This window comes from Notechis scutatus, chromosome 1, assembly GCF_049901735.1.
Source record: "Notechis scutatus isolate UNSWTSFEM ecotype Mainland chromosome 1, rNotScu1.2, whole genome shotgun sequence".
Lineage (NCBI taxonomy): Eukaryota > Metazoa > Chordata > Lepidosauria > Squamata > Elapidae > Notechis > Notechis scutatus.
The window spans coordinates 154,063,683-154,090,888 of NC_142009.1; the positions used below are offsets into that span (position 1 = coordinate 154,063,683).

Consider the following 27,206-nt stretch of genomic DNA (forward strand, 5'->3'; position numbering starts at 1 on the left):
TTTGCCTCAGACCTATGGAATCTTTATACATTTTTGCTTTGAAAAGCATATCACTAATAGAAATCAATTTATTTTCGAGTTCACACCCTTAGGGTGATCATCTAGTCCGACAGTCATAAAACATTTAATTACTTTCCTGCCCCACATTTACAGCAGTCCTTGAACAAGTACTCCTTGAATAATACACCTGTGCCTTGCCTCTTAACATGGTGTGTTACTAAAAGCACATTGTTTTCACTCCCTGGAGTAGGGGTACCTTCACAAGTAAGGTACTTCAATTTTTAAAACAGTGTCTCTTATGATTCCTATAATGAAAAGTTAATCATTTCTGTTTGGTATTTTCTGAATAACAACTTTTAATTTTAGCTGATCATGGAGGGGGATATGCTCAGTGGCTATTTTGAAAACTATAAATGTCTTAGAAGCAAGATAGCCTTTTGTCAAAAAGAACATACATACATCCAGCCTTTTGATGGTATACGTGTGTTAGATTACATCTGTCATTTACAAAAAAAACTGAAGGTTTTTTCCTATGGATAATTTCCTGGAACATTATAGAAATGTAGATGACTTGAACTGCTGTCAGTACAAAGTCAACTGCCCTCATACTTGTGATTCTGTTCAGAAAAACATTAAAATTATTGACAGTGACTCTTCTTTCTCCTCTGTTTCCAACTTCTATTAACAGTACAATAGAAGTTCAGGCAATAAAACATATACCTTTAAGATACAATATTATTTAGAATAATTATAGTGGATTTTTATGACTCTTGTTAAATGCTGCATTAATTTTGAAATATCCGTTTAGACCAGTGATCTAAATACCATTGGTCCCTACCGCCCACTAGTGGGTGTTCCAGCTTTCATGGTGGGCGATAGGGATTTTGTCCCCTACTTTATAAATCACCATTACTGTGGAACCGGTGGGCAGTTAGAGAAAATTTTTCTACTAACAGAGATACTAAAGTGGGCAGTAGTTATAAAAAGGTTGACTACCCCTGGTTTAGACACACCACAGACAGCAATAGCCTCAATCTTAACATTTGTGCTTCTTTGTTTACCTTTGAAACAAGTTTAAGAAAGCTATGATTTTAATGGAAAGCCATATGCCCAATTAAAAAAATTAAATTAAATTAAGAAAGTAATATACATGGGCATTTGGCGTATCACAAATTTACTGCTAGTAAAATTTTCTATAACAACATCCTTATGGTTCTGTTCTGCGCTGAAATGCATCAGAGAAAATGTAACATTGTACAAATTTCTTCATATAAGTTTAAAATGGAATTATTATTATGATCATTTACTATCAAGATAGAAAATCAAGTATAATTAGATAATACAATAAATGGAGATCCATAAAAGTACAAAATAAAAAGAGATTCATACTAATGCTTCCTAATTGTGATTGCTGCTAACAGCCATTGACTATTTTCATGAGTAGACCATCCACTAATAAACATTACATACCACAGGGAGAAAAGAGGGAGGGAGGGAGGGAGGGAGGGAGAGAGGGAGAGAGAGAGAGAGAGAGAGAGAGAGAGAGAGAGAGAGAACATGAAAGGATAGCAGAATGAGGGTGCTGCATTAGTATAAATATATCCTAGGTCTATGAAAATCTTCTGGACACATGTTTCACTTGCAAGTAGTGGCCCTCTGAATCAGTTCCTCAAAAATTATGTCACTATAGTCACTTGAAGATTGAGTTTTTCTGGTCAGATACATATACGGGGCCAGTTAAAGCTTCCACTTAGAGAACTTGTGGCTATGAGGAGCAGATCCAGATAGCAAAGTAACACACACACACACACACACACACACACACCATGCATGCATTTTTATTTATATATATATATATAATGCAATTTAACTCACACACATTAAGAGAGTTAGACTTTATAATTTAAACTATGTTTGAAGCTATTATAGTTTTTATTTTACACAGTCATTGGTATTCAAACACGCCATGCTAAAAACAGAAAGTGACTACAACAGGATATTTATTATCTTGCAGTCTTAATATCATTTTTAAAAACCGCTTTAACATAAAGAGTCATATTTTGAAGGTTCCATCAAATAAAAGATGCCTGTTTATGTCCTGATCCGGAGGATAAAGCATTGTATGCAACACTACTCAAGCCATTTTTTTTGTCAATAGGGCAATTAAAAATATTAAAATATATGAATGCTATTATGAGAACACACCTAAATAAAAGGTTATCAAAACATTTATTTTAATTGTACTTCCTCTAGAATATATCTGTTTCCAAATTGAAGACTATGAAAAGCATAAAGGGATGAATAACATTCTGGATCTTGACTTCATAAACATATCTTTACAAAACCAAGATAAATAAAATAGCTACCAAACAACCAACAAACAAGATTTGACATGTTGAGTCTGAAGAAGCTGATACAGATCTAACATGTCAAAAATTCACACTACACACTAACAGATGCCAGACCCTTAACTAGACATGATAGATCATAATGAGATTTTCCAGTGATCTCCACTAAATTAACAAAAGCAGCCTCAATGTACTGCAAGAGTTCTAGTTTCACCTACATTCTCTGCGTTAAACTATTTCCTTCTACATAGAAGGGCACACATTTTAAACCTCAGGACCATGCATCAGCTCTAAATTAAGTAACAAGAGCAGGAGAAATACAAGGAGCTAGATGTGGAAGCATACAGAAGACAAAAGGCATATTATTTCATTCCTGACAGTCAACTCAATATATGTCTCCTCAGGAGCCAGTTCTATTGAGTTCAATGGAATTTACTCCCAGGTAAGTGTATTCAACACTGGATACTCAGTTGCTTTCTTAAAACTATTCGTGGAGTCTACTGAAAATAATGGAAATAGTTTTACAACACTGACTGAGGAACATGCACTAATATAGAGAGCAGTAGAAATAGAAAGTAGGCAGAAGCAATTAAAAGTTCAATAGATTTGAATTATAAAACAGATAATTATTAGAACAAGTGCAGTGTGGTGTTCTTCTATCACTAATAATATATGGATAATTAGAAAAACTGAAAAAGAAGAAATACTGATTTGTTTCAGCTAGATATAAAGAGTATGTATCTATTTAAATAAAGCAATATACACAATTAAAATGGTTAAATGGTTATGCTAATGAACAAAGCTAATAAATATAATAAAATATTGTATTGATTTTATCAAAAGTAGAATGTTAGAATGGAATGATATGGAATGATAATTTCTAAAATATTAAGATTAATAGAATAGTGCTATATTCATAGAATAGTTCAATACACTCGTGATTTCACTTTTAGAAATATATAAATCTTATAGATTACATATCATCAATGCAATTAACTACTTTAAAAAAATAAAATATTTTGTTTTAAGATTCCTGCTGCAATGTTCACTATTGGCAACTGAACTAATTGAACTATCTCTAGGTGTACGTGTGCATTTATTTAATAAGAATATGTCTGAAGCATTATTTTGATGAATTCTGTAATTAGGAATTCTATTCCTAAAGCATTCTTCTTTGGATATAAGATTCACAATTTATGTTTCAGTGAATATTTCATTTATTTACACGAAACGTGCTTCCATATACAGATTAATTTTCAAGGCTTCATATTTCTTAAGATTATGTTTCTTGTGCGCTTCAAACAATAGAAATGAGGCAATATTCTAAGGAACAAATCAACCATTGTACTGAATATAATTAATATCATAGCCAGCACATGCTCTGGTTGCTTTTTTTCCTTCTTCCTTCTCTAACATTTCTGGCATAAGAATTAGAGAGAAAGACAGAGAGTGAGAGAGAGCTAATACATGCTAAATGAACTCCACAGAATGCTGTACATACTGCTTTGATCATATACAGTAACAACTTCCATATTTAGTTTTGCTTACAAAGTCTCATAAAAATTACTCAGAAATATGTATTCTGTGTATGAGATACCACAAAATTTTACTTTCAGACAATCTCAATGTCTCTGAAGGTAGTTCAGGTATCCAACAGATCCCCATTTAGGTCGACAAATAGCAATGGTTGTGAATTTGGAAGCCCTCCCACAAAAGATTTAATTTAAAATTACAATAAATGTTAGCCTTAAACTTTAACAAAAACCACACGTACCATTTTCCAGCTAGTATTCTTTAGTCATTTCACACTTTGTATAATTTGTATTGCAGACAAACTGAAAATTACTATGATTTGTCAGCTTCTTTCTTAAATTAAGACCAATCTCATGCACACCTGAAGAAACTCCAATAACGGGGGGATGCAACCAATCCCCAAACATTTGTGAATTTCAATTGTAGTGTGTATTCCTAGAAAGTTTGTGAAAAATGTGTTCACACAGCTTTTAGTTATATCTAACTACATTCATATTTTGCGGAAACATCCATTTTCAGGATTTGGTTATTTAAATTTCGAGGCTCAAATTATTGCCTAAAAGTCAGTTCCTAAACAGGTTTATTTAGGCTACAATTTTACATATTCTTGCATAGAGCAATGAACATGGCTTCTTTTCAGATAAACTTGTGCACGTTGCAGATACATACTTAATGAATATATTTACAATTATTCAGTCATTGCATTCAGCTGTTTAGTTAAATGTTTAGTTTCATAATTCTGCCATACTCTAAAATGTACAGTTTTACTTAAAAGCTTATTAGCGCCAAGTCCAATCTTCTTAACTGGGGTGTTTAAGTCTGGAACTTCAGTCTAAAAATAAGTTTCATCAGACAACTTGCCTTAAGCTGACTGACATCATTACCCCAAACCAAAAGTATAACATGGGAATGTGTGTTGTATTGATTTCAGTGAGATGTACATTGAAGCCATGTGTTTATGAACAGGCTGTAAAGCTCTTTTGTCTTTTCCAGTAACCTGCTACCAAGAGGAAAATTAAATATTATTCCTCCACAGAAGAATGTTTGCAATCTATGTAAAGCTTTTGTGTCTTCCGCTTGCTCTGCTTTTTAATTACTGTAACCTATGTATTTCAATTAAATACAAGGATTACTATTATATCTCAAATCCTATATCCCAGTCTTTGACCATCCACGTATCAAGGTTGCAAATATTTAAGACTCTTCAAAAATGACTGAGACTCTAGTATCAGTTTACTATCCCTTCAACAATTTCCTTGACAGTGGAATCAAATAATGTTGAATTATAGACCTCCTCACAAGAACTCTTATTTCATTTTTTTTATCATTTCTCTGCTAGCCCCTATAGGAATTTGGCTGGTTGCCAGTTTCTATTTATGTTTCTATATACATACTGCATTTGGCTTACATAGGAAAATTAAATGATGATTCTGTCAAAGATTATTATTTTTATATTTGTTAACATTTATTTTACACAAGAAAAATACTGTTGCCTGAATACATTGTATATATGCTCACACACTTTATTTGGATCTGTGCTAGCAATTATTTTATACTGCAGTGTCTTCAAGAAAAACCCTAGTCGATAAAAGCAACTTGCATATACATTATTGAAAGGTAAGTGTCATAATCTTTTACAGCTCACCCAGTGGCACCTGAAAGCTGAGATGAAGCAACTTACAGTGAAGACTCCCTGGGCACTGGTTGAAAGGATAAGAATTACCTATGAAAACAACACCCTCTTCTATGATTTACGGGACCACTTTGTTCTGTTTAGTCTGAGACTGTATATCCACATATACATTTTCTTACCAGCAACAAGGAGCACCTTGATGTTCTTAAATGATTATTTATTCTGATAAACATTTTAAGAACTATGTAGATATTTAACTGATTTTGTTAGCGATACAGAGCACTTGCAAAGAAAAAAGTGGCACCAAACTTCATTAAACTTAATACCCAATTAAATATACATTTATTTACATTTACAAACTCAAACTCCAGTTCCTATAAAACAGCTTGTTAATTATAATAACTCAGTTTTGTCTCCTGAAGATATATCAAATGTAGAGATAACCTGTAGAAACTACTATTCTGACACGCTAAAACCTGTAGTTAATTCTGGGAAAGAAACTATTATCATCTATTCTGAACATCCTTCTAGCAGGAAGACTTATATAGAAACATTGTTTAATACTTAGAAGTGATTATTTAAATTATAATACATGGAGTAGCAATAAGTGATAACATTATCCTTAAAAGGACTTATCCTTCTATAAGGATAAGAAGAATTTTACCATGCCCAAAAAAAAATCTAATAAGTAATAGGATTCTCATCACTTGACAGAATGCTACTAATGACCAATTCACAGTGTTTGTTATTGTTTTGTAAACTGTTGCAGTATTTATCTACAGTTTCCCTTCAGGGAAAGTGGAATTTATATGAATGTACAAACTATCAAAATCACTTTTACTAAAAAACAAATCCAAGTGATTTAAAGGAAGCTTGGTTTTTGATCTGCTTAGCATAGTTAAATTACCAGTTAGAATTATGTAGCAAAATCCTATCCATATTTTCACAGAAGTAAATACTAATGCAACAAAGTAAGTTAATTGTACAATAAAAGTATTCAAAACTACAGTTTAACTGTCAACAGTTGCTAAGATAGCATAAAATGCTTAGAATAAGATCCATTAATACTATTGGTAAGAAACATTAATAAAAACATGTTCTTTTAAAAAAATGCAATAAAGTATTTAAATGCTTATTAACCAACATCCAAAACAACTAAATCGTAAATATATAATATGGATATAAAAGTTGATATGTACAGGTACTGCTTTAATTGCTACATTGTAACCATAAGAATTTTACCAAATATACATTCCAGGTAAACAGATAAACGATAAAAATATAAATTCTGTAAATTTTCCAATTTTTAAAATATGTAACTAAGAAATTTAACATACTGATACCCATATGTAACGTTCATTTCAAAACTGGATAGTCAACTTGCATTAAGGGAAACGACCTATTCACGTATTCACAATATAATCTGTGAGCTAATATTAAAGGCTAATCACTCCTTAGACGTGCAAATGAGGCTCAATTTAGTTTGTGCAAGATTTAGAATTCTGAGGCATGCTTACTTGTTATGTCAAAATAAGTGAGCTTAAGATGGAATTTAAGCATTGAAGTCAATAGGCTTTGCTTTTAAATTAAATATATTTTGAGTGAAAGGGAGGGAGGAGGAAGAGAGCATGGTAGTTTCATAATTGTTGGAAGTAAATTCCATGATCAAACCCACTTTTCAACTTCAAATAGCAAATTCCATACCAGTTCAGCTGTTAAATTAAAAGATGTGCAGTTTTATTTTGTTTTGGTATATTCAGAAGTTGAACTTCCCATGCTCTGTATGAATACAAGCAATCCGCAAACAAGTTGAGGGGAAAAAATTCTTAGCAATTATCTCTCCATCACCATTCTCAATCCTAAATTCTCAATTTTCTAGTCAGCTTTGTACAAAATTTCTATACAAATTGTACAACTATTTTAAGTTGATTTTTTTTAAAAAAAAAAAAACAACTTTATTCTGGGGATAAAGTTATTTCCCCAAAAATATTTTAGGCTCTGAAAGTCAATCTGCTGGGCTAAGAGAATTGATATATTATGCTGATTGCTCACCTCTACCCAAGTCTCATAAATTTCCTTCACTCTCTATAAGCAGATGGCCAGTTCAAGGAGACATGGCAATGATTTTTATTCCCTCCACTAGATTCTGCAGTAAAATAGGCCACTGTTACACCTTCTACCTGACACATACCTAACCTCTTCCACAGCAGCAAGCATTCCCTCTTAAAGTTGGCTGGTTTAATTTAACACATGCACTCCCTCGTGCTCTCTCTCTCTCTCTCTCTCTCTCTCTCTCACACACACACACACACACACACACACACAAGTTAACTAAAGTGTGCCCATAAAATCGTCTTCCTTTCCCAATGTAGAAGGTTCCTTAGAGAAAAGGTCGGGTGTCACTGAGGCTCCCTGCCACCACTGAATAGCAGCAGACCAGTGATACCAGAGTCACAAAGGCCTACTCAAGCCTCAAAGGCAGAGCAAGCCCTGGGCCACTTGCTCTCCCTTATTCCTCCTTTTCCCGCTGGGGCGGGTGTAGCAGAGAGCAGACACAATTGCTGGCTTCTTTGGTGCCTTTCTTCCCTCTTTTCCCATCCCTGCCCACTTGCCCCATTGTCTTCCTTGGACACGCCGTCAGGGCATGACTAAACCTCAGCGGGAAGCCAAGGGAAGCACAGGGTGACCTCTGCCTGCCTCCAAGCTCTGTTGCTTACACTCTTCTCTCTCTTCTCTCTCCTCCCCCCAACACCCCCGAAGGAGCAAAAAACCTTCCTCGGCCAGCCCCCACCCAAACGATGCCCTTCCTTCATCCTTTAGGGCGGCTCGCGACCCACCCTTAAACACCGGGCACTGTTCGCCATTTCGCAGGCCTCCGGGCACTTTTCCCGGGGAGGTGTGTGTGAAACCGGGACGCCCCGAGCGAGGAACTGAGGAGGCTGCGAGCAGAGGACCAAATGAAGGGTAGCGCGGGGAAGACGGGGGACGGCGACGATGACCTAGCGCTTTCCCCCAGAGGCTCTGTTAGGCCCGCGAGCCCGCCTTTTTCTGCGCGGCCGCGGGAGCCTCTCGGCTCTAACCTCCTCACAGCAAACAGCCGTCTGATTTTCCCCTCTCCCCGAGGTAAACCTCTAAGCTCGCGGCCTGCTTTCAGTGTCGGGAGCTACACACATACATACCCCACCACAGCCATAGGCGAGGCGAGGCTTTTCAGGAACCCAACGTGGTGTTGGGCCACTTCACTCGCTGTAATTGGGGGCGGTGAAATGTTTTAATTTATGTAGGCCTGTGGGAGAGGGGAAGGAAAGCTTCAGAACACTGCTTTTCAGGACAAGGCTGACCGCCCACGCGGGGCAGATAGGTAGGCGCCCTCGCAACCTGTGTGACTCCGGCCCTGCGCCCTCCGCGTCTCTTTCGGTCTTCGGGTGTCATTGAGGGATTCAGGAGGCCGTTTATTTCGTTGTTTCCCGCCGCCTACCTTCCCCACCAAAGCCCTGCCGGCTTCCACCACCTTCTCCCTTGAATGCCTTCTCCACCTGCGCTCTTGGAAAGCCAGAGAACTGCCCCAGTTTTCTCTTAAGCCTGGCCGGCGCTCTCTTTTTTTAAGACAGGGCCGTGAGCACCATTGAGCAGAAGGGGGCGCCAGCCAGCGCAGAACCCGGGATCGGTTGTCCGGGTCTCTGAGGTTGCCTTTGGCTGAAGGCTTGGCTAGAAGGATGGCCAGCCGTCTTCGCCTTCCCTGACAGAAAAGCGAGGGGCCATTTCTCTTTCTCCCGCCAAAGCCTGGCTCGCTTTTGTTCCTGCGATAGGCAAAGAAAGGTGACCAAACTCTGGAGACGTTAAGGATGAATTGGCTAACGAGCCCTGGCGGTTCGCAGAATGCCGAAGGGAAGGTTGTAGCACCATTTTTGAGTAACCCCTTTCATTCAAATGCCTACCCTTTTGGTTTGGCCTCTTCATTTTTATTTATTTGCCACCATACGTAGATAAACGGGGTCTGGTCCTACAGTAAAGGGACCCAGGCCAGCCTAAAAGGAGACAAGGCGATCTGCTTGTAAACTGGTTGGGCCACATTCGTAACAAAGAAAAAGAGGGAAATTTCTGTCTCCCTCGTGGTGGGAGGGGGCGGGAGAGAAAGAGAGCGACGGAAAGGGCGTCTTTTGGGGAAACGAGATGAAGCCTTGCGGGCTATCTCCGAGGAACGCGCCATAGCCTTCGCAACACAAGACTGCGAAATGGGCAAACTACCAGGCGGCGCACGCGCAGTACGTTAAGCGCGGGGCCAAGGGATACTTGTAGCTTTTCCGCCGTGCTCGGAGTGGTGTGGCAGGCGAAGGGCAAGGAACCTTCACCAAGGTGGATTGGGGTTAAAAAAAAAATGGAAGGAAGAAATATTCAGCCACCCATGAACTTCTCTGCTTGAAGGCACCACAAAATTAAAATTAAAAAAGGACAATTCGGAGACGGCCCATTAAAGCTCACATGAGCCGCTGTAAACAAATATCGGGACGTTTTTAAAGAGTAGCAATACGCGTAAGTGTATGCGCGCTCGCATATTTACCGCGTCTAAACTTTAGGGAAGTTTATCAACACCTTGGCGATGTAGAGAATGAAAGGGGTGCGGGTGAGAAAGAATTGGAGGGGGGAAGTCAAGCTCCCGGTTTCTTTCCTTGAGCACAACAACAACAAAACTCCCACATTTTGCTTCCGCTTTAACAAAATAATGATTCATTGGGAAAATGGGACATAAATCTTCATTTTGGACGCAATTAAAGTGTTGATTTCATTCATGCCCCTAAGCGGTTCTTGTAATTTGCTCAAATAGCTTTATGTACCAAGCACTCTGAAGCTTTTAGAAACCTATTTTCTCGTTAGACTTGTTGGATTACAATTTTGATTCAACAACAGCCCTCTTCAGCTACAGTCCGTGTTTTCAGCGATATCGACCCCCACCAAACCGCAGCCACCCGCCTTCCAAGGTCTGAAAAGCCACGAGAGACCACTGCCGGCCCACCCATGTATACATGCAGGGAATGAGATCCTGACAAGCAAAATTACAACCGACTTACAAATCTTCCATTGCTCATTGAATACTTTTTAAAAAACGGGCGTTTTATCCAAGACCTTCATAAAAATTTCATGGCCGGGATCAACATCAACAGTTGCTTCTTCTATCCCATCCTCAGGAACAGACACCAGTCACCAAAAAGAAGGAGCAGCAAATGAGGGGCACCTTGAACCGAAAAAATCGCCTCAATCAAGCCATTCTGATGCCTTCTCAAAACAAGAGCTCTGCCAGCTTTTATTATCCGCAAAACCAAACAAACCAAACAAAAATCTCTCTAGAACTGCAGTCCAATGGCTTTCAGAAGTCTCCAACACAACAGATCATAAAGAAGGAAGAAAGTTTGGGGGGGGGGGCTGGCGCATTGGAATCTGTTTCTTTTCAAAGGAAGCAGTAATTGCAACTAAACCACCCGCGTTGCCCATTATTGTCACCTTCCTCAAATGCACTCCAGGATGAGGGCCACTAATTGTAGTGTTAAGGAGCATTGATTAGTTAATATCACTTCTCCTTTTAAACCGAAATGATACTTTTGTTTTCCTTTGGAAAGAAAACACACCTTTTCCCAGCTTGAGACAAGAGTTCGGGGAAACCAGGTGAAGTTGGAAGATTCAGACAAATGCCCAGCAGAGATTGCACAGGGCCTACTCTTTAAGACTATTCAGATACCCTTACTAAGGGGAAGCCAAAGAGGCAGAGATGACAGAGTAACAGCAAAATCATTCCCTCACTATCTCTTGCTGATTCTTCTGATTTTATTATTATTTTTCCCCTGCTAAATCCAATAAAGCCCAGTGCCCTTGCAGCAGGCAATCTTCGTACAAAGCAATGCTCACTGAGGTCTAAAAAAGCGTTCAGCCAAGGAAAACTGACAAGACAGGCTAATGAACCGTAGAGACAGGAAGAAAATAGCCAACGTTTGCTAGATTTCAAACCTTCTCTTGTCTTCTTTCCCCAGACCACCAATCTCGGATTTGACTCTTCCTCTTTTTTCCCCCCTCCCACCCCTTTCTAGCATCTCTTTACCCGGAAGCCCCCATGATTCACAAGTAGAGCCTTCTATTGTCATTAAAAAGGGAGTAAATAAAATAAAGACAAAAATTAAAAGCGACAAGGAGCAGGTCAAGTTTGAAGGCAATGCTTTTACAAGCTCATTCCGCCAGGTCGAATCCCAGAGCAAGACTTAATGAAGTAATAATAGCCACATTAGTCAAAAATTTTCATTTCGATGGAAATTTATCCAAAAGGGACTTAATCATATGCAAATAATAAAAGGGGGCGTAGTGACCCGGCAAACGATCTGCATACAGATTTGCACAGCAACTGCGAAGCTGGGGATGATCATACCTGATCTGTTAGGTTTGCTGATCTCGTTATGTCTTCGCTGTCTGATTTTGATCCGCCTTCTCTATCGTCTATCACCAAATCGATTGGCATTTTCCCTTTCAAACAGCTAATGTACCGGTGGCAGAAATTGTCACACAATTCGTGTACCTGCATTATGACAAAGGTAACAACACCAAAATATAATCAAGGACATGTTAAGTGAAATTGACAAGAGCAATCAATTCCCCTCCCCCCTTGCCTGACATCAAAAGTTCTAAATAGGGGGAAACAGACTGCAATTATCCCCCCCAGATGCATTCAGAATTAAGAAGAACTTTCTTTTTCTGGCAAAATAGAGATATCCCAGAAAATTGACAGTGACAAGATGATTCACAGCCTACAACATATTCAACACCCGTGTTAAATTCATCTGGTCTCAGAGCTGTGACTATTAGTGAGATAGCCTGCATGGATGGCATTTAAGGTAAACTGTTTAATTTTACCCCGTTATAGCATCACAAGCCTTTTCCCAAGGATGTGGACGCAAAAGATCCCTTGCTCCAATTGTACAAAAAGTTGAATGCTCTAAAAGTACGTGAATCCACGACTTCATATTATGAGCTTCTGTAATGTTATTTCCACTGTGAACAGGCCCATATTAACCATTTATTACAAAGCACAAGCATGCCACTTGCTACCGTTAGGGGAAAAAATGTCTAAAATGGCCCAATTCACCCCCCACCCCCTTTTCTTACATGTATGTATAAATACCTCATTCATATATATATATATACATAAAAAGAGAGAAAGAGAGAGTAGAAACAATATTCTAGGAGGCCCTGAAATCTTTCTACTCCATTCCTACTTTGAAATGTGCTTGGGTTCCATAACATTATTAGTAGTAGTAGAACATTCAGATTGATCTGATGACTGCCTTCTTGGGAAAAAGGAGTAGCCCCCACAAAAGAAACAAGCAACTCTGGCTTGTTTCTGCAAAATGTTGCAGGACAAACTGTGCCCTGTGTGTGACCCTGCAGATGGCTCTTTAAAAGAAAAGGGGAAAAAAGGGGGGGGGGCTGAAAAACTAACTGAAAACTAAAGTACCTGGATAGAAATAGCTACCCTATGGGAAGAAGCACAAGCCGAAAGACAAGCATCAGTCTAAATATTATCCAATGCATTTGTGCAAAGGTAGTAAAAAGAGATACAAGGCCAGGGCGTTAGTGATCCAGATTTTTAGTGGCTGGAATTGTAATTAAACTGCAATGAGAAATGGATGCCATGATTGGTTTTGACACTAATTACCAGAAGGAAAGACATTTATAGAAATTATGCTGTAGCTTCAACTTTATGAAATATTAGGTAGGGGTGAGGAAAAGAAAAAGAGAGAGAGTTACCTTCTCTAATTCCAACAGATGAAACCTTAATACTTGTATGGCTTGGATCATCTGTAAAAATACAAAACAGTGTAAGTCTCTGTCCCTGATTTTAGGGTTTCTCCAATACTTCTCTTCCTGTGTACTATCCAATTCTTGTACATGCAGACATATGCCTTGATGTGTGTGAATATTTTGATTTATTACAGCAACACTAAAACTTAAAAGCCGTCTTTCTGCAGACTGTTTAACAAAAAGAAAGCTCTGATTTTTACTTTTGACCGTTGTTGCAATGAATTGGCCAAATTACACGGATCATAAATATTTCTTTAGCAAATGGTAATGTAGATAGTAATATTGCTGCTCCAGTAGAGCCAAGCAAATTTGGGAAGAAGGCTGAAGAGAATAAGTTTCCATTGCAAAGGACTAATTTAATTTTTTCAGAGTCAATTTGACTCAAGATCTTTACCCCAAACTGCCATTATTCCAAGAGTACCCAGCGGGTCTCTAATGCAAAGATACCTCAAGATTTGCATAATCGCAGTTAAGGTAAAATGAGGCAAATGTCTTGGGTACTCCACCCAACTTCGCTTTTGGATTGTGTTCCTAAAATGTGGTTACTTGGACCTCAAAAACTTCCCAGTTCGGGTTCCCCCCTCTATAGTACCCACCACCCCCATTCTGGGGGGGGGGGGTTTAAGGGGGGGACTTGCCTCTTAAGAAAACAGGGGGAAACACATATGTCGGGGAAGCGTATCTGAACTCTTACCAAGTTATCCAGTTCGGGGTTAGAAGAAAATAAGGGTTTTTCTGCTCGTATCTAGACACAGGGTGGAAAAGTCCGGGGCGAAGGGATTAAAAGAAAAAGAAAGAAAAAGCAGTTTGAGAGACCGAGGTAACTCGGTGGCATTGCGTCTTTACCCTTGCTACATTACATCGCGCCCCCTCCCCATACAACCATCCCCACAAAACCCACCCCCAAAACTGCTAGGCTTAGCCGAAAGACTCAAGCAAAGGTGCCCAGCGCGGTTGCCAAGCCTGCCCGACAGCTGTCTGCTGTGCTTCCGTCCCCATGCACCCAGAAGCTGGCAGTCTTCTTGGGAAAGTGACCAGGAGAGCGGAGGGGGCAATCGAAGCCCTAGGGCGACCCTTCGAGTCAATATGTGGGCCGGAGGGCTGCCCTCGCTTCCGGAAAGGAGGGGGGGGAGACCCGGAGCTAGAGGGAATCGAGGGGCTGCGAGGAATGAAGGCAAGGCGACAAGGGCTGGGAGGCGGCGGGCGAACCGTCCTCACCCTTCCAGGCCCGGGGGGAAGCGCACCATGGATCAGGGGGGGCCTTAGGATCGAGTTGCTGACCTGTTTCGCGAACACGGCTATATCTTCGTTGAAAGATTCAGAAGAGCAAACGTCGCCTCCCGCTACCCCGGGCTCCCGGGGCGTGCACGTCGCTAGTTCACATTTCTCAAAAATCAGTGCTAAGAGTGGGAAGAGGGGATGTCTGAAATGGGGGGGAAAAAAAGGGTAAGAGTCACCAAAGCAGAGACCCCCACCCCCACCCCGTGAGCCGCGCGGGCTCCAGGAAGCCGGGCTTCGGGCAAAGCCTGGGCTCCGTCGGGGAGAAACCCACCCAGCCACCCAGCCATCCCCGCAAGTGAACTCTCCAGCCCCGCGCACTCCAACGCGCCTAGCCCGGCACAGCCCGGTCTCCTCCCCTGCAGAACCAGAAACCTGGATCCGAGCCCTGGTACCCAGTCTGGGTTGCCCATCTGAAAGCTGGTCAGAGGACCTGAGCGGCGTTAGCTAAGACTATTAACCAAATGGATTTAGCAGCCATTTTGAATACACTTCCCGCCCCCCCCTTCCCCACATACACTTTAGTTCGTGGGATGGGGAATGAGAAATTAGCCTTGGGATTTATTGTAATTGTTTTCAAGGGGTAGCGGGTTAAAGAAAGGTACTTGGGTAAGCTAAATTGTCAAAGTTTCCCCATGGGGTGGGGGGAGGGGGATACAGAGAAATAAAGGTTCCCTGAAAGGAATTTGAACTGTTTATATGTGGATCACCAGCTCTTCCTCTCAGTTGGATCAGGAGATTATGCCTTTCCTTCAGTAAGCTAATGCGGACTTTATTATTGGATGGAGCATGCAAAGGTGCCCTGCGGAACTAGTAACTTTTCATATTTTAAACTTTATTTGTAATAGGTTATTATTCCCTAAGTCAAAACATCATGCCCCTTTCATCTGCAAGTTTCCCATTCACCTTCCTTTCCTAACCTCTTTAGGGCTGCAGAACTGAAAGTAATTGAAAAGCAAAGGGATAACGTATGGTAGTAAAATATGCAGAATTTGTTCAGATTCCCGCAAATAGCAGTGGTGACTGCAAAAGGCAAATTCACCCGAAGTTATACTGGAGAAATAAATTAAACTGCACACTTAATTTAAAAAAAAAAAAACCCACTTCAGAGAAGCTCCAAACCTTATCTAAACTCAGTTGGGGGTGGGGTGGGGTATAGGAGCAATTCTGCAATTAGTCCTGAAAATCCCCTTTTAAATTTGAATGTAAAGGAAGCTGTCAAGTTGTTCTTTAAAAAGTCTTAGTATAGGAAGAGGAAAAGAAAATGCACCTTATTTCTGCATAAATGTAATGAATACATGAATGCATATTTCTTAATACTTCGTAAAATACCTACTTCCCGATAAATTTCTATTTTTATTTATTTTCTACCATAAAGTCTCTCTCTTTCTTTTCTTTCTTTTTCTTTTTCTTTCTCTTTCTCTCTCTCTCTCTCTCCTTTTCACAAGACTTTGCAACTTATTGCAAAAAGTTGTAGCCAAAACAACCAAAGGACAGTTTCAATCCTGCCTTCAACATATTGAAGTTGCTTAAAAAAAAAAATGTGGAGAAGGGTCTTTCTTTCTGCACAATACTTCCCAGATTTTAGGGGGAGGGGAGGCCGTCTAAATTTTGCAAAGGGATGCATGCATTTTCTTTCCAAAATAATTTCTTTGATTTGGAGGGGAATTTTTGTTTGAGGTCCAACAGAGATTAGTAAGAGCAGAGCACCACAGCAAAGGAATCCAACCATGGCACATTCACCCCCCATCCTACACAGTTTTTCTAGTTTGAGATTAGTCTCTGCAGTGGGCTCCATTTGGCCCTGATCACTGGATAGGTAAGGGCGGGAAGAAAAGGAAAAAAAAAAAAAAGAACCAGGGAGGAAGCAACACATTTTCAAGAGAATAAAACTGATGCTAGCTGTACCTACCCATAAATTGCATCTTTATCTCTCTTTAAAGCGTCATTGACAGAGGAACCCATACTGGAGGGCATGGCGTTTGTATGAGCTGTGTGTGGGTATTGATGGGAGTGAAGCGGAGGACCGTGGTTGAGGTGGTGGACAGGCTGCATGGATCTGGCGGCGTGGGGGTCCCCATACATGGTGCTCGGAATCCCCACTCCATCCATCCCACCGTAATGGGGTAAATCGTCGTACTGCATAATAAACAGGAGGGAAAAGGGGAAAAAAAAGGGTCAAAAGGAAAGCCAGTCTGAAGAGTAGTTTATGCAGGGGTGGGAAGAGGAGAGGAAGCAACTTTGTGTGCCAGGGAGTTGAGTTGGGAAGAATGGCTTGTAAGTTCGGGGAGATGGCACCAAATCAGGCAACAGGAAAAGGCCTGGCTTTAAATGTGAAGGTTTTTGCTCCCCCCTTTATTTATTTTTTATTAATATATATGCCAATTAATTTTCCAGTAAGGCCATCACAGGTATGTCCTTTCTGAGGTCCTGGCATAACAATCTTATGGACAGGAAAAAGTTAACAGATGGGTGGTAGACTGGCTGCTTTGGAGTCCAATTCATCATAAATGCATGCTGAAAAGCTGCCTCTGTTCAGTAGGCTTCCCCAGCAGAAGTTAAAATGAGGACACCTATTATTAACACGTGCATTAAGATAGTCCTTTATTTTTAAAAGATTTCCCTGTGGGCATCAGTTGTGCATGCAAGCAGCCCCAAGTGGAGAAGACCTTCCCTGATGTTGCAAAGACACTCTAAGGTATGGTGCACAAAAATAGAAAGCTCCATTCAGAATGACTCTCAGGGAACTTTCTTGGAGATTCTTTCCTTTCTAGACTTTTTGGGGGAAAGGAATAAGAAAAGTGAAGTGGGGGATTTTGTTTGGGGGGATTTTTGTATAATTAATAAACAGAATAGTTGGAAAGCAGTCCTTCTGTTTTCAATTTAATTTTCCTATTGTTGAGAAGTCACATGCACAAATATCAGAGTTCAAATATATTTGGGACAGTTCTAAGGCCGTGTGTTTTCTTGAGAAAGAGGCCGTGTGTTTTCTTTAACGTGCTATATAGTACTGTCCCTATTCCAAAGTTCCATCTGCTGACTGGCTGCGGGCAACTAAACTTAAAATACTTTTCCTCCTTAGTAGCAGAAGCTGAATGTTAGAATTCCTCAGGTGAAAGGATGTGTCTATATGTTTGTGTGGTGGTAGTGGGGGGTCAGGAATATCACACGTTGCCATTTCAATTTCTTAAGGGCAAATATAAGTAAAGCTCTTGACACTACTTGAGCTATAAAACTAAATGCAAGATAAACAGTCGGGTAACTTTATGGAGGAGATACATTTGACAAAATAGTGCCACCGAATGTATTTAAAAGTTGCATTGCCTTCTATATATTGGCTCTACTATTCTTTGAAAATAAGTCAGTTTTTTTTGTTTTTTGTTTTGGTAGTCCAGGAAACTTCATTCTGGTGAAGTTTCATATCAAAGAATTAAATAATAAATTCTAGCTCCAGATACACATGTGTATAATTTTGTCTCTTGTCCTCATTGTGGGAACAACATCTTTACTATGGTCCGTGGACTTCTCTAAATAAATCCCCAGCATGTATGTAAACTTACAATAGTTTAAAAAGTTATTTATTATTTGTGAAGATATTATTAGCATATCTGAAAAGGCCACAGATAAATTTAGAATCCCTAAACTGAAAGCAATATTAGAAGGACTTAAGTTCTGTTTCAAAGGCTGCGTTTAGGCAGCGTTTCTTTCCACTAAATGACCAAGTGATATGAATTAACAGGACCAAGGAATTGTGAATATGCACCTATCTTTAAGGAAAAGTCTGACCTAGGTCTCCCCAACTGAATCATGCAGTTATTAAAATATTTGAATTTCTCAAAACAGCGGTCTATTTTATAAAATATCTTAATTTACTTTTCCCCCCCTCTCCGGTGCGTTTCAGAAAATGCAAAACTCTCCTTCGGGGCCCCACAACGTCTCTAAGATCCATTTTACTAAATATTACGTTACTTGGAAATTATGATTTAAAAATACGTACCCTTTGCGCCATCGGCCTGCTTCTCACCCTTCCTTTTCAACTTCTAATATATCCTCTTTAGGGCCAGTGTGAAAAAGAAACAAAACGCGCTCCCCCTCCCTCCCACCCACCCACCCCCAAAATAAAAGGAATAAAGGAGAATCCTTTAAAGTCGCCAGTCGCTTGAGCAGCCGATCAGGGGAGTCTTCAGCCAGATGGATCTCAGGGAAGCGGCACGAGCATTCAGCATTAAAAAAAAAAAAAAAAAGCGGAGAGGGGAGAGAAACGCGCTCTCGCTCGCTCTTCTCCTTTCTCCTTTTCTTCCTTTCTTTCCCTCCTTGCGTCTCTCGCACTTTTCCCTTCTGGTTTCCAAGACAGCGATGGGGAGAAAGGAAATATCCTTACCCCCAAATCTGTTTTTTTTTTTTCCAAAAAAAAAAAAAAAAAAGTGCCTCTCAAACCCAACTACTAACTCGCATGACTTTTTGCCACTCCAGCTGTCAATCAAAGGCGAGCTTGTCAAGGTGGTGAATGAATGATGAGACTCCGCCGTGTGTGCTTCCAACTGGTCAGGACACCTCAAATGTTAACATCAAAAGCATAAGAGGTCTAAAAGCTTCCTTTCTTCCTTTTTTTCCTCCTCCCTCCTCCTTCTCCTCCTCTTCCTCCTCCTCCTCCTCTCCCCCTTTCTCTTTCTCCCTCGCTTGATTCAGTCCTAATTCCTAATCAGATTTTCTCTCTTCCCTCCGAGCAATTGGAGAAGCCTAGAGGAAGAAGGTTAAAAAAAAAAGAAAAAGAAAAAAAAGGCTGTCTGAGTTTGCCTTAAAGGAGCCACGATCGATGCTGCCTGCTGCAAGTCCCCTGCGCGTGTGTAAAGTGTGTGTTGCACACAGGCGGAGAGGTGGATTTGGACCAGAATGCTGGAACCCGGAAGTAGTGGTGGCCATAACAGGTCGCGTCTTACACAATGCAGCGGGCTGCATCAACTCAGCTCGTAGCGCAGGGGTGGGTTGGGTGAGCCTCAAGGCAAGAAAGAGCGGCTGGGAAGAGCTGCGCGGAGAGGCTTCCCCATTAACAAAACACACACACTCACACACTCACACGCACAGAGGCTTTCTCGCTCGCTCGCTGCCTGGCTAAAAGAAGCGAACAATGAGCCGAGCCTCGGAGCGCAATTCGGAAGAGTTCCAGCCTCTCCCCCTTCCCTTCTCGGTTCTTGACTTCTTTAGCGGTGCAAAAGAGGAGAGAAAAGGGGGGCTCCGTCACCGTGGAAGAGGGGGGGGGAGGGAGTTGTTCTTTTTAAACCCACCCGGTGAGATCTTTGGCCCGCGCGCGTGTATATGTGTGTGTGTTTGAAAGGGAAAGTGAGGGGTGGGGGAGAGAGTTGTACCAGAGATCTTGTTTTCGTCGCCGGCGCCTTCGCCGTTTTAGCGTTTCTTCCTTTCCTTCCAACGCCCACCCTAGCAGCCTTTTTTCTTTCTCTCGTACTTTGTATTCATTTCTTTTTCTTTTTCTTTTTTTTAACGACTTCAGAGGCATCGATCGATCGTTATTCTGGTTACGCTCATCAAACGACACCAAGGGGACTCTTCTGGACAAACACACACGCGCGCGCGCGCGCGCACGCGGCAGCTGTCTAGGGAGAAGATCACCCCTTTGTCCCTCCCCTCCCCTCGGCACCGTGTCACATCTAGGACATATCCAGCAGCGATCCACACACTGTGGTGTTTAGCAACCTCGGAGGGTAGTAGTGGCCATTTCCTTTGTCTAGCAGTAGGGCTTAAGTTTCATTTATTTCCCCGTTCCCTCAAAACGACAAGGCAGAGCGCCCCGGAATCGCAGGGACTTTTTCAGCGGCTCGCTCGCTTGCTTCCCCGCTGTTTTCTTTATACAAAAGGGAGACCAGTTAAGGGACAAAAAGCCATATTAAGGGGATGGGTCTGGGCTGGTTGGCTTGCATTGCGCTTCCGTGGTCCACAGCCAGACGTTTACCCAAGGAGTTGTCTCGAAACTGCAACATCTCTTCTCTCTGTCCCCCCCCACCCCCCCACCCTCCCCCGAACAGAGATCTCCGTGAGACCGAGTTTTCCCCCCGCCCCCACAGACTCCGCTCGGTTCTCTTCCTAAGCTTTTAAAAACCCCACAGAAGGGGAGGGAGGGAGGGGGGAAAAGGGCTCCCCCTCCGAATGTTAGAAAATGAGCTCACCCAAACCTCAGCAGGCAGCAGTGGAGGAGCCGTAGTCCAATCAGGATCTCTCCTGCGAAAGCCAGGCGAGCATTAGTTGAGGGAGAAATCAATTATCAAATAATCGATCTGCGGGGAAAGTCCTCGCGCGACCAATCTTCTTTTCAGCCTCGTCCAAGAGTGCCTAAAGCTGGACAAGGCAGCGGGGTTGTTCATTTGTGGCCGGGCGTTAGAACTTACTCAGCGAGATAAATAACACCAATAATTAATAGTTAATGATGAGGATGGTGATGTCACCCTGTCTTCTTCCCCCAAGGAGATAAGAAGGGGGAAGAATTGTATCAAAAGTTTCTTCTCTTATTTGACTCTTTAAAAGGCTTTTGACGCGTGAAGTCTGCTTCCATCTCTTCCTTAAGGGGGAAATCACATAGACCCATTTGTCACTTCTGGCCTTGCTTCTTCATTTTTATAAAGAGGTTTCCTATGGCGGCACCGAGTACGTAGTTCCAATAAAGCAGCTTCGGGGACTTGTGGATATCGCACTCGGGTCTACCCGAGGCCCTCTTGAGCGCCAAACCAGCAGCCTGGCAAGGAGTCTCCAACCTCCAAAGGGGTTAAGAGGCTGCCAGCCAATCTAGATATCGCGAAGTAATCCGGGCCTGATTTTCTGTTTGTTTTGGCTATTATTGGCCCAATACTTTACTCGAATTAGAATTAAGAAAAACTGTATCCTGGGATGTATAGTAAAGTTACGGGACACTTTTTCATCTGCCCCGTCAGTAGAGTCAAACAGAAATCAACCCGGGACGGTTTGGGCCAAGCTTATTTTAGACTGAAAGTGTAACCTCTAATAGAAAGAATTTGCGGCCGCAGCAACAGCAGCCTCCTTTAAGTTTAAGCTTATCTCTCCTGCTTTTGCAGCGATTTATGAATTTTTTTTGGGGGGACATAAAATGTATATTTTAAGGGTGAGGGAGGAGATCATGATTTCCCTCCCTTCCCCCATGTGATGTGTAACAGCAACAAATGATTGCCCTTGTGTTTGATGATGATGAAGATGCCTAATAAATCTGTTTTCTTTGCTCACAATAAGGTTTGGTATTTGGGGAGATTGCCTACTACTTTCTCTAGAATATAAAGTGCTCCTTGGTAAGGCAACCGGAGGGCAAATGACAACCACCGCCAAGCTGGGCTTTTTTTTTTTCGGGGGAAGAAAACCAGGACCTGGCATCCAAGAGGTGGAGGGCATAACGCAAAATCCAGCAATCAACTTATCTATTTTTGGGGGGTCACACAGATGTGGACATGGGCCTTAAAGTGACTCAGGAGGAATTCCTGGGTGCGCGGATTGTCTTGGGGAGTGGTGGTGGTGGTGTTAAAGGATCCCCCCTTTTAGCCGTGATAGAAGAGAAAGCGATCTGCTGCTGCTTTTACTAGCAAATATGGTTGTCTTTCCTTTACATCCCTGGCAAGGAGTTTTAAACTCCCCCCCCCCCCCAAAAAAGGCCCAGTGCATATCCCTCCAGCGCTCATGTCCCGGGAAATGCAATAGTTTTCCGAACCGGCTGCAGCGAATGAAATCATCATCATCGTCGCTGCTAAAGCTCCCCAGGTAAGGTGGTGCGAATCCCTCTAATCCTGAATAACTGGACCACAGCTGTCGCTCCCCTGCTTGCTTTCGTTACCCAGAATGGAGCTGCCCCGGGTGAGTGTATTTGACTAATCCCAAACCGAGCCCTCCCTTTGCACAGCGGAGGGGGGGGGAGAATGAGGTGCCGCTGCTCTTTTGCCTTATCCAAGTTCCCAGGCCTCTAGCCTAGCAGACGAAAGCGACCCAATTGAGGTGAAAGCACTTTTACAGTGTAATTACAGTTAGGACGACAAATTGTTTGCACAAAGCTCCTTCTGGATAAGGTGGTGGTTGTTTTTTTTTTTTTTTGTTGTTGTTGTTTTTACAATTAGCAAACAGTCCCCACGGTTGAGGCTTGCTGTGAGCAATTGCTCCAGTTGCAATATACCGGCCATAAAAAGACTAAACCGGGCAAGCAATTCATCATCTATGAAAGGGCGGGAAAAGAAACGGGCCAGCTCCGTAATCTCCCCCGGAGTCCATTCTGCGACCTTTTTACTTTTGCATCCCAGCGACCCAAGCTTTTCGACTAGATGGCCTTTTTAGGAAATGCAGCTAGGACTTCCCCTCCCCCCCACCCCGGCTCTCGGCCTTCCCGCTCCCCTGCTAGCTGTGACCCCATCCAACCCCAAACCTGAGGCCCAGGGGTTCACGAAATGGCTCTTTTGGACTAGGAGCCCGGAGTTGAAACCCGGTCCACAACCGCCCCCTCTTCCCTTCCACCCCCCAGCATGTGGGAAAGGGGCTGAAAAAGCCTCTCGGCCGTTTCGAGTCGGACAAGTTGATCCCAGGCGAAGCCTCCGCGAAGCCCAGCTAAGCCAGCCTGCTCCCCAGGCGCTGCTAGCGCGCTTCGGGCTTGAGGGGCAACTCCAGCCGTTCTCTGTCCCACTCTGCAGGGAGACGGGAAGGAGTCCCCGGGCCCTCCCAGGGCGAAAGTCTTCGGAGTCTCTTAATGCTGCAGACACTCTGCAGGCCTCCCCGGGGGAAAGAGAAGCCCCGTTGTTGTCCCGCAGGGGCTTCAGTCCCGAGGCGGTGGCGGCGGCGGCGGCGGCGGCGGCGGCGGCAGAGAAGAGGTTTTCCAAAGGAGGGGAACTGAGCTTGCTCTTCGTGGAGGGTTGCCTCGGATTCCAGCTGCTTCTGTCGGGAGGTAACAGCTTGAGGAGGGTCGTTCACGATCTACTCTGGAGGAGTCACCCTAATTTCCGAAAACTCAGTCCGACGATGGGCGCCCCTGACTCCCAACTTCCTAAATGCTGTCCTTTTCATGGGACCCTCCAGGACTTCGAAGGGGACTCCAAATAGGTTTCCCTTAAAGATGTGGGGCGGCCCGCTCTGGGATTGTACAGCCTTCCAACCCAACCCAACCCACCTCTCACAAACACACACAAACACACACAAACACCCGCTCCGTTTCTCCGATCCTTCGGTGTTTAGATTTTAGGGCACCAAACGTGGAAAAACAAACAGAAGAAAACAGATTTTCTTTTTAAACAGGGCATAAAGATAATGAAGGAATGCTGAGATAAGACTTGGAGTGATAGCAGGGACCTGACCTGACCCGCCCCCCTCCGAAAAAAAAAAAAAAAAAAAGCAAACCCAGAAAACCCTGAATGAATGGCAGCGCGAAAAGAGAAAAACTATTTAAAGATCCATTAGAAGGCAAAACTTGAGGTGAAAAAGAAAGGAGGTTCAGCGGGGATTGGGGATGGAGGGGGAAGATTAAGTGAAGATGGTGCGAGTGGCTGTTTGCGAAGCAAAGGCGGGACTCGGAGAGTTAGAGATGGTTTGTTTACTGGATTCCGACTTGGGAAAACAAAGAGCCCTGGTCCAGTTCAGGAGTCAATCAGGGGTCAGGCTGGCCATTCGGGACTGCGAGGGGAGGCGAAATGCTCAAGCATTACTGTATTTTGTAAACACTCCCGAGTTGAAGAAGCGGGGTCTGAAAAGATATATATATATATCTATATCTATTTATTTGCAACACTTTGCAAAAGAACGTTTTCTTTCCAGGGCTTTCAAATGTCTGAATCTTTCTCTTTCCCCACCCCGAACCAGGGAGCGAATGCGGCGGGGAAGGAGGGGACAGGCAGTGGTGGGGGCACGGATGGACCGCTTGGGTATGTGTGTGTGTGTGTGAATGACCAAAGAGCAAAAGCAACAAGGCTGTTCTATTTAATGACCAGGTCTGCCATGTTTCAAAAGTTATAGACCTCCTTTTATTAATTAATGAAGGACTTCATAAAACATTCCCCCCCCCCCCAAAAAAAAATTGTTACTCTCCACCTAACAACTTTTTGAACCCTACTGGTATAATTTACACTTAAACTACAACTTCCACTCCGTCCTCTCCCCCCCCCGCCGCCCCCAAACTGGGGAATGAGTTACTATTACTGGCCTGGACGTTTGTCACTTGGGGTGGAGTGAGGACACTATGCGAGAGGGTTGCAGGTTGTTGTGTCGTGGTTTGTTGCTTTGGTTGTTTGTTGTTTTCCTTTAATTTCTGGAAGTGGGAAATGGGATTGGAAGTTGCAATTCAAAGAATGTTGAGAGGTAGCCCAGATATTAAGTTTCCGGATGTATACATATAGAAGTCCTGATGGTCTCTCCTTGCGACCCCACCCCAATTTAAACAGAATTGTAGAAAGCCGCTGTGAATTTTTTTTTTGGGAGGGGGGCGGCGGGAATTATCTGACCGTCGATCACTTTCTTGATAGATTTAAATTTCAGGGACATTTCACTTTTGTTTAACAACAGAAAATTCCATGAGCGCATAATGAGGCGATAATACTACCCAGCTATAAACCAGTTCGTCTCTTGAAGTTCTCCTTTTTGGAGGTTTTGAGGACACCTTCTTTGGGAGAGTTTGCTTTAACTTTAATGGGGGGGGGGGGCTGAATATGACTGAAGATTCATCTAATTTATAATATGCGGTGGTTGGAGCATCTCCTCTCCTTTTTATACAATAGGGATACTTCCAAACAGGGTCATCAATAATATGAATGGGCTCTTCTTATAATTATTAGTATTAATAAAAATACTTTCTGGAATTAAAATGCGGCTGCCTTCATTATTTAAAACAAAACCCGCCTGGATAGCCTGTTTATTTGAAGGCTTGAGCGTTTACGCCGTCTACTGGACGATGGTAAAACTACAACAGCCATTGACAAAACTTTTGGGGGTGTGGTGAGGGGGGGGAGTAGAGAGGACATTTTTACTCAGAACGTGGCTGAGGGAAATATTCGAACAGTCAGTGAAAGCCAGAGATACTGTTTAAGGGGTTTTTCTCAGGAATCAGCCACCCAAGCTTCATTTATAATATGCGTCTTTCTTTAAAACAAAACACAAAAACAACAAACCTGCTTGAGGTAGAATTACTGAAGCCAAAGAATGTACTGGTGTGCTGGGAATTATAAACATGGAAATAATTAGGATTATTTGGGAGTTTACGGGCAAACCTTGTAAGGAAAATCTCAACCTATCTTCTCTAAATTCAACAAGATGCACCCCCACACACACACACGCAAATTAATAGAGAATTGTGGCCTAAGGAATATAAAAGGGAATATTAAATATATAAATAAAGAATAAAATCTGGACAGAAACTGAGTTTGATGAAACTAACTATTATAAAAAGAAAAAGGCATTTGGAAATTTACTTGGGTGAGTTCATGTCCTAGATGGAAGTTGGAGTGCTTTTTATGTTCACGAATGACCAAATCTTCAGGATGAAATCTTGCTGAATTCAGTGTTTATTTTGTTTTGTTTTTTTAATGTGGACACCAGCAATGGCATATATGTTGGGAGAAGGTGTGTGTGTGTGTGTGTGTGTGTGTCTTGTATATTTTTAGTGGCCTTTGAAGAATAGGAAGGGTTGGTTGCTCTTACTGAGAAATCACTGGTGAAACTGTGATAGAGACTGTAGCCTCTTTATATTAAAACAAGACAGAAGCACCCAAAATATATTAAAGCTGGAGTTACCTGCGGTAATTTAATACAACAACACCAGCCATTTACTTCCTGAAATGCATCTATCCAATTTAAATAGGGGAAAACAAGCTGATCATTTGAAATACATTCTGGGAAATTATGAAACATTCAAAGGTGACTTTGAGGGAGAAAGGAAAAGGGTGAGATTAAAAACGATACTCTCCATGGGGCCTCTCTTCTCTCCAAATAATTTCACCTGCCCAGGACAAGGTGAAATATTTCCCCTACAATGAAGCGGAAACTTAATATGGTTTTCAAATGTGCCCTTCCACCAAATAATTTATGTTGGTTAATACACTGTATTCATAGAGGGAGGAATGTTTCCCTACAGTTTTTTTTAATTAAAAGGAGGGGAAAGTTACTTAAATTTATTCTTGTGCTAACCTACATTACAAAATAGCTTTAAAGTGAAAGTAAACTAACCTTAAAACAAAATAAAAAACCCAACTTCAATAATTTATACTTCATCCTGGTAGAGGAACCTTCCTTCCATTCTGTAAGACTTCACTCCCAGATAAGGGGATTTGAAGTTGTAATAATTGTGTGAGCAATTCAGAATAGCTTAGTATATTTGAACTTGGATTATTGTATTTTTAAAAATTCAATGAAATTCCAATTCTATAAATTCTTAGGCATTTGTACATACACACACATAGAGAGAGAGTAACCTCGGAATCACTAATATCTCTGGATTTAATCCATCTCAAGTGCCTTTTTAAATGAAAAAAGTATTTAATCAGCTGTAATTTCTAACTAGCAACGTAGAACCACCAAGATTCTTTTTTTAAAAAAAT

General features: G+C 41.9%; 1 protein-coding gene across 14 annotated transcripts in view; it reads right to left on the minus strand.

Moving 5' to 3' along the window:
* The window catches only part of MEIS1 (Meis homeobox 1), a 166,090-nt gene extending 145,855 nt beyond the window's left edge, over positions 1-20,235 (minus strand). For 3 of the 14 annotated variants that reach the window (XM_087948923.1, XM_087948987.1, XM_026668459.2), the window contains exons 1-6: positions 20,001-20,235; positions 16,547-16,773; positions 14,638-14,779; positions 14,051-14,101; positions 13,303-13,353; positions 11,927-12,073 (exon numbers count right to left, since the gene is read on the minus strand). In XM_087948923.1, coding sequence (XP_087805049.1) covers positions 11,927-12,073; positions 13,303-13,353; positions 14,051-14,101; positions 14,638-14,779; positions 16,547-16,746 — 591 coding nt within the window. In that variant the 5' untranslated portion in view covers positions 16,747-16,773; positions 20,001-20,235. Of the gene's footprint in view, positions 1-11,926; positions 12,074-13,302; positions 13,354-14,050; positions 14,102-14,637; positions 14,780-15,009; positions 15,135-16,546; positions 16,774-18,631; positions 19,642-20,000 lie in introns of those variants that run through there. The other 11 variants (XM_087948966.1, XM_026668457.2, XM_026668461.2 and 8 more) reach the window with 7 other exon arrangements.
* Between the last annotated feature and the right edge of the window lie 6,971 nt (positions 20,236-27,206).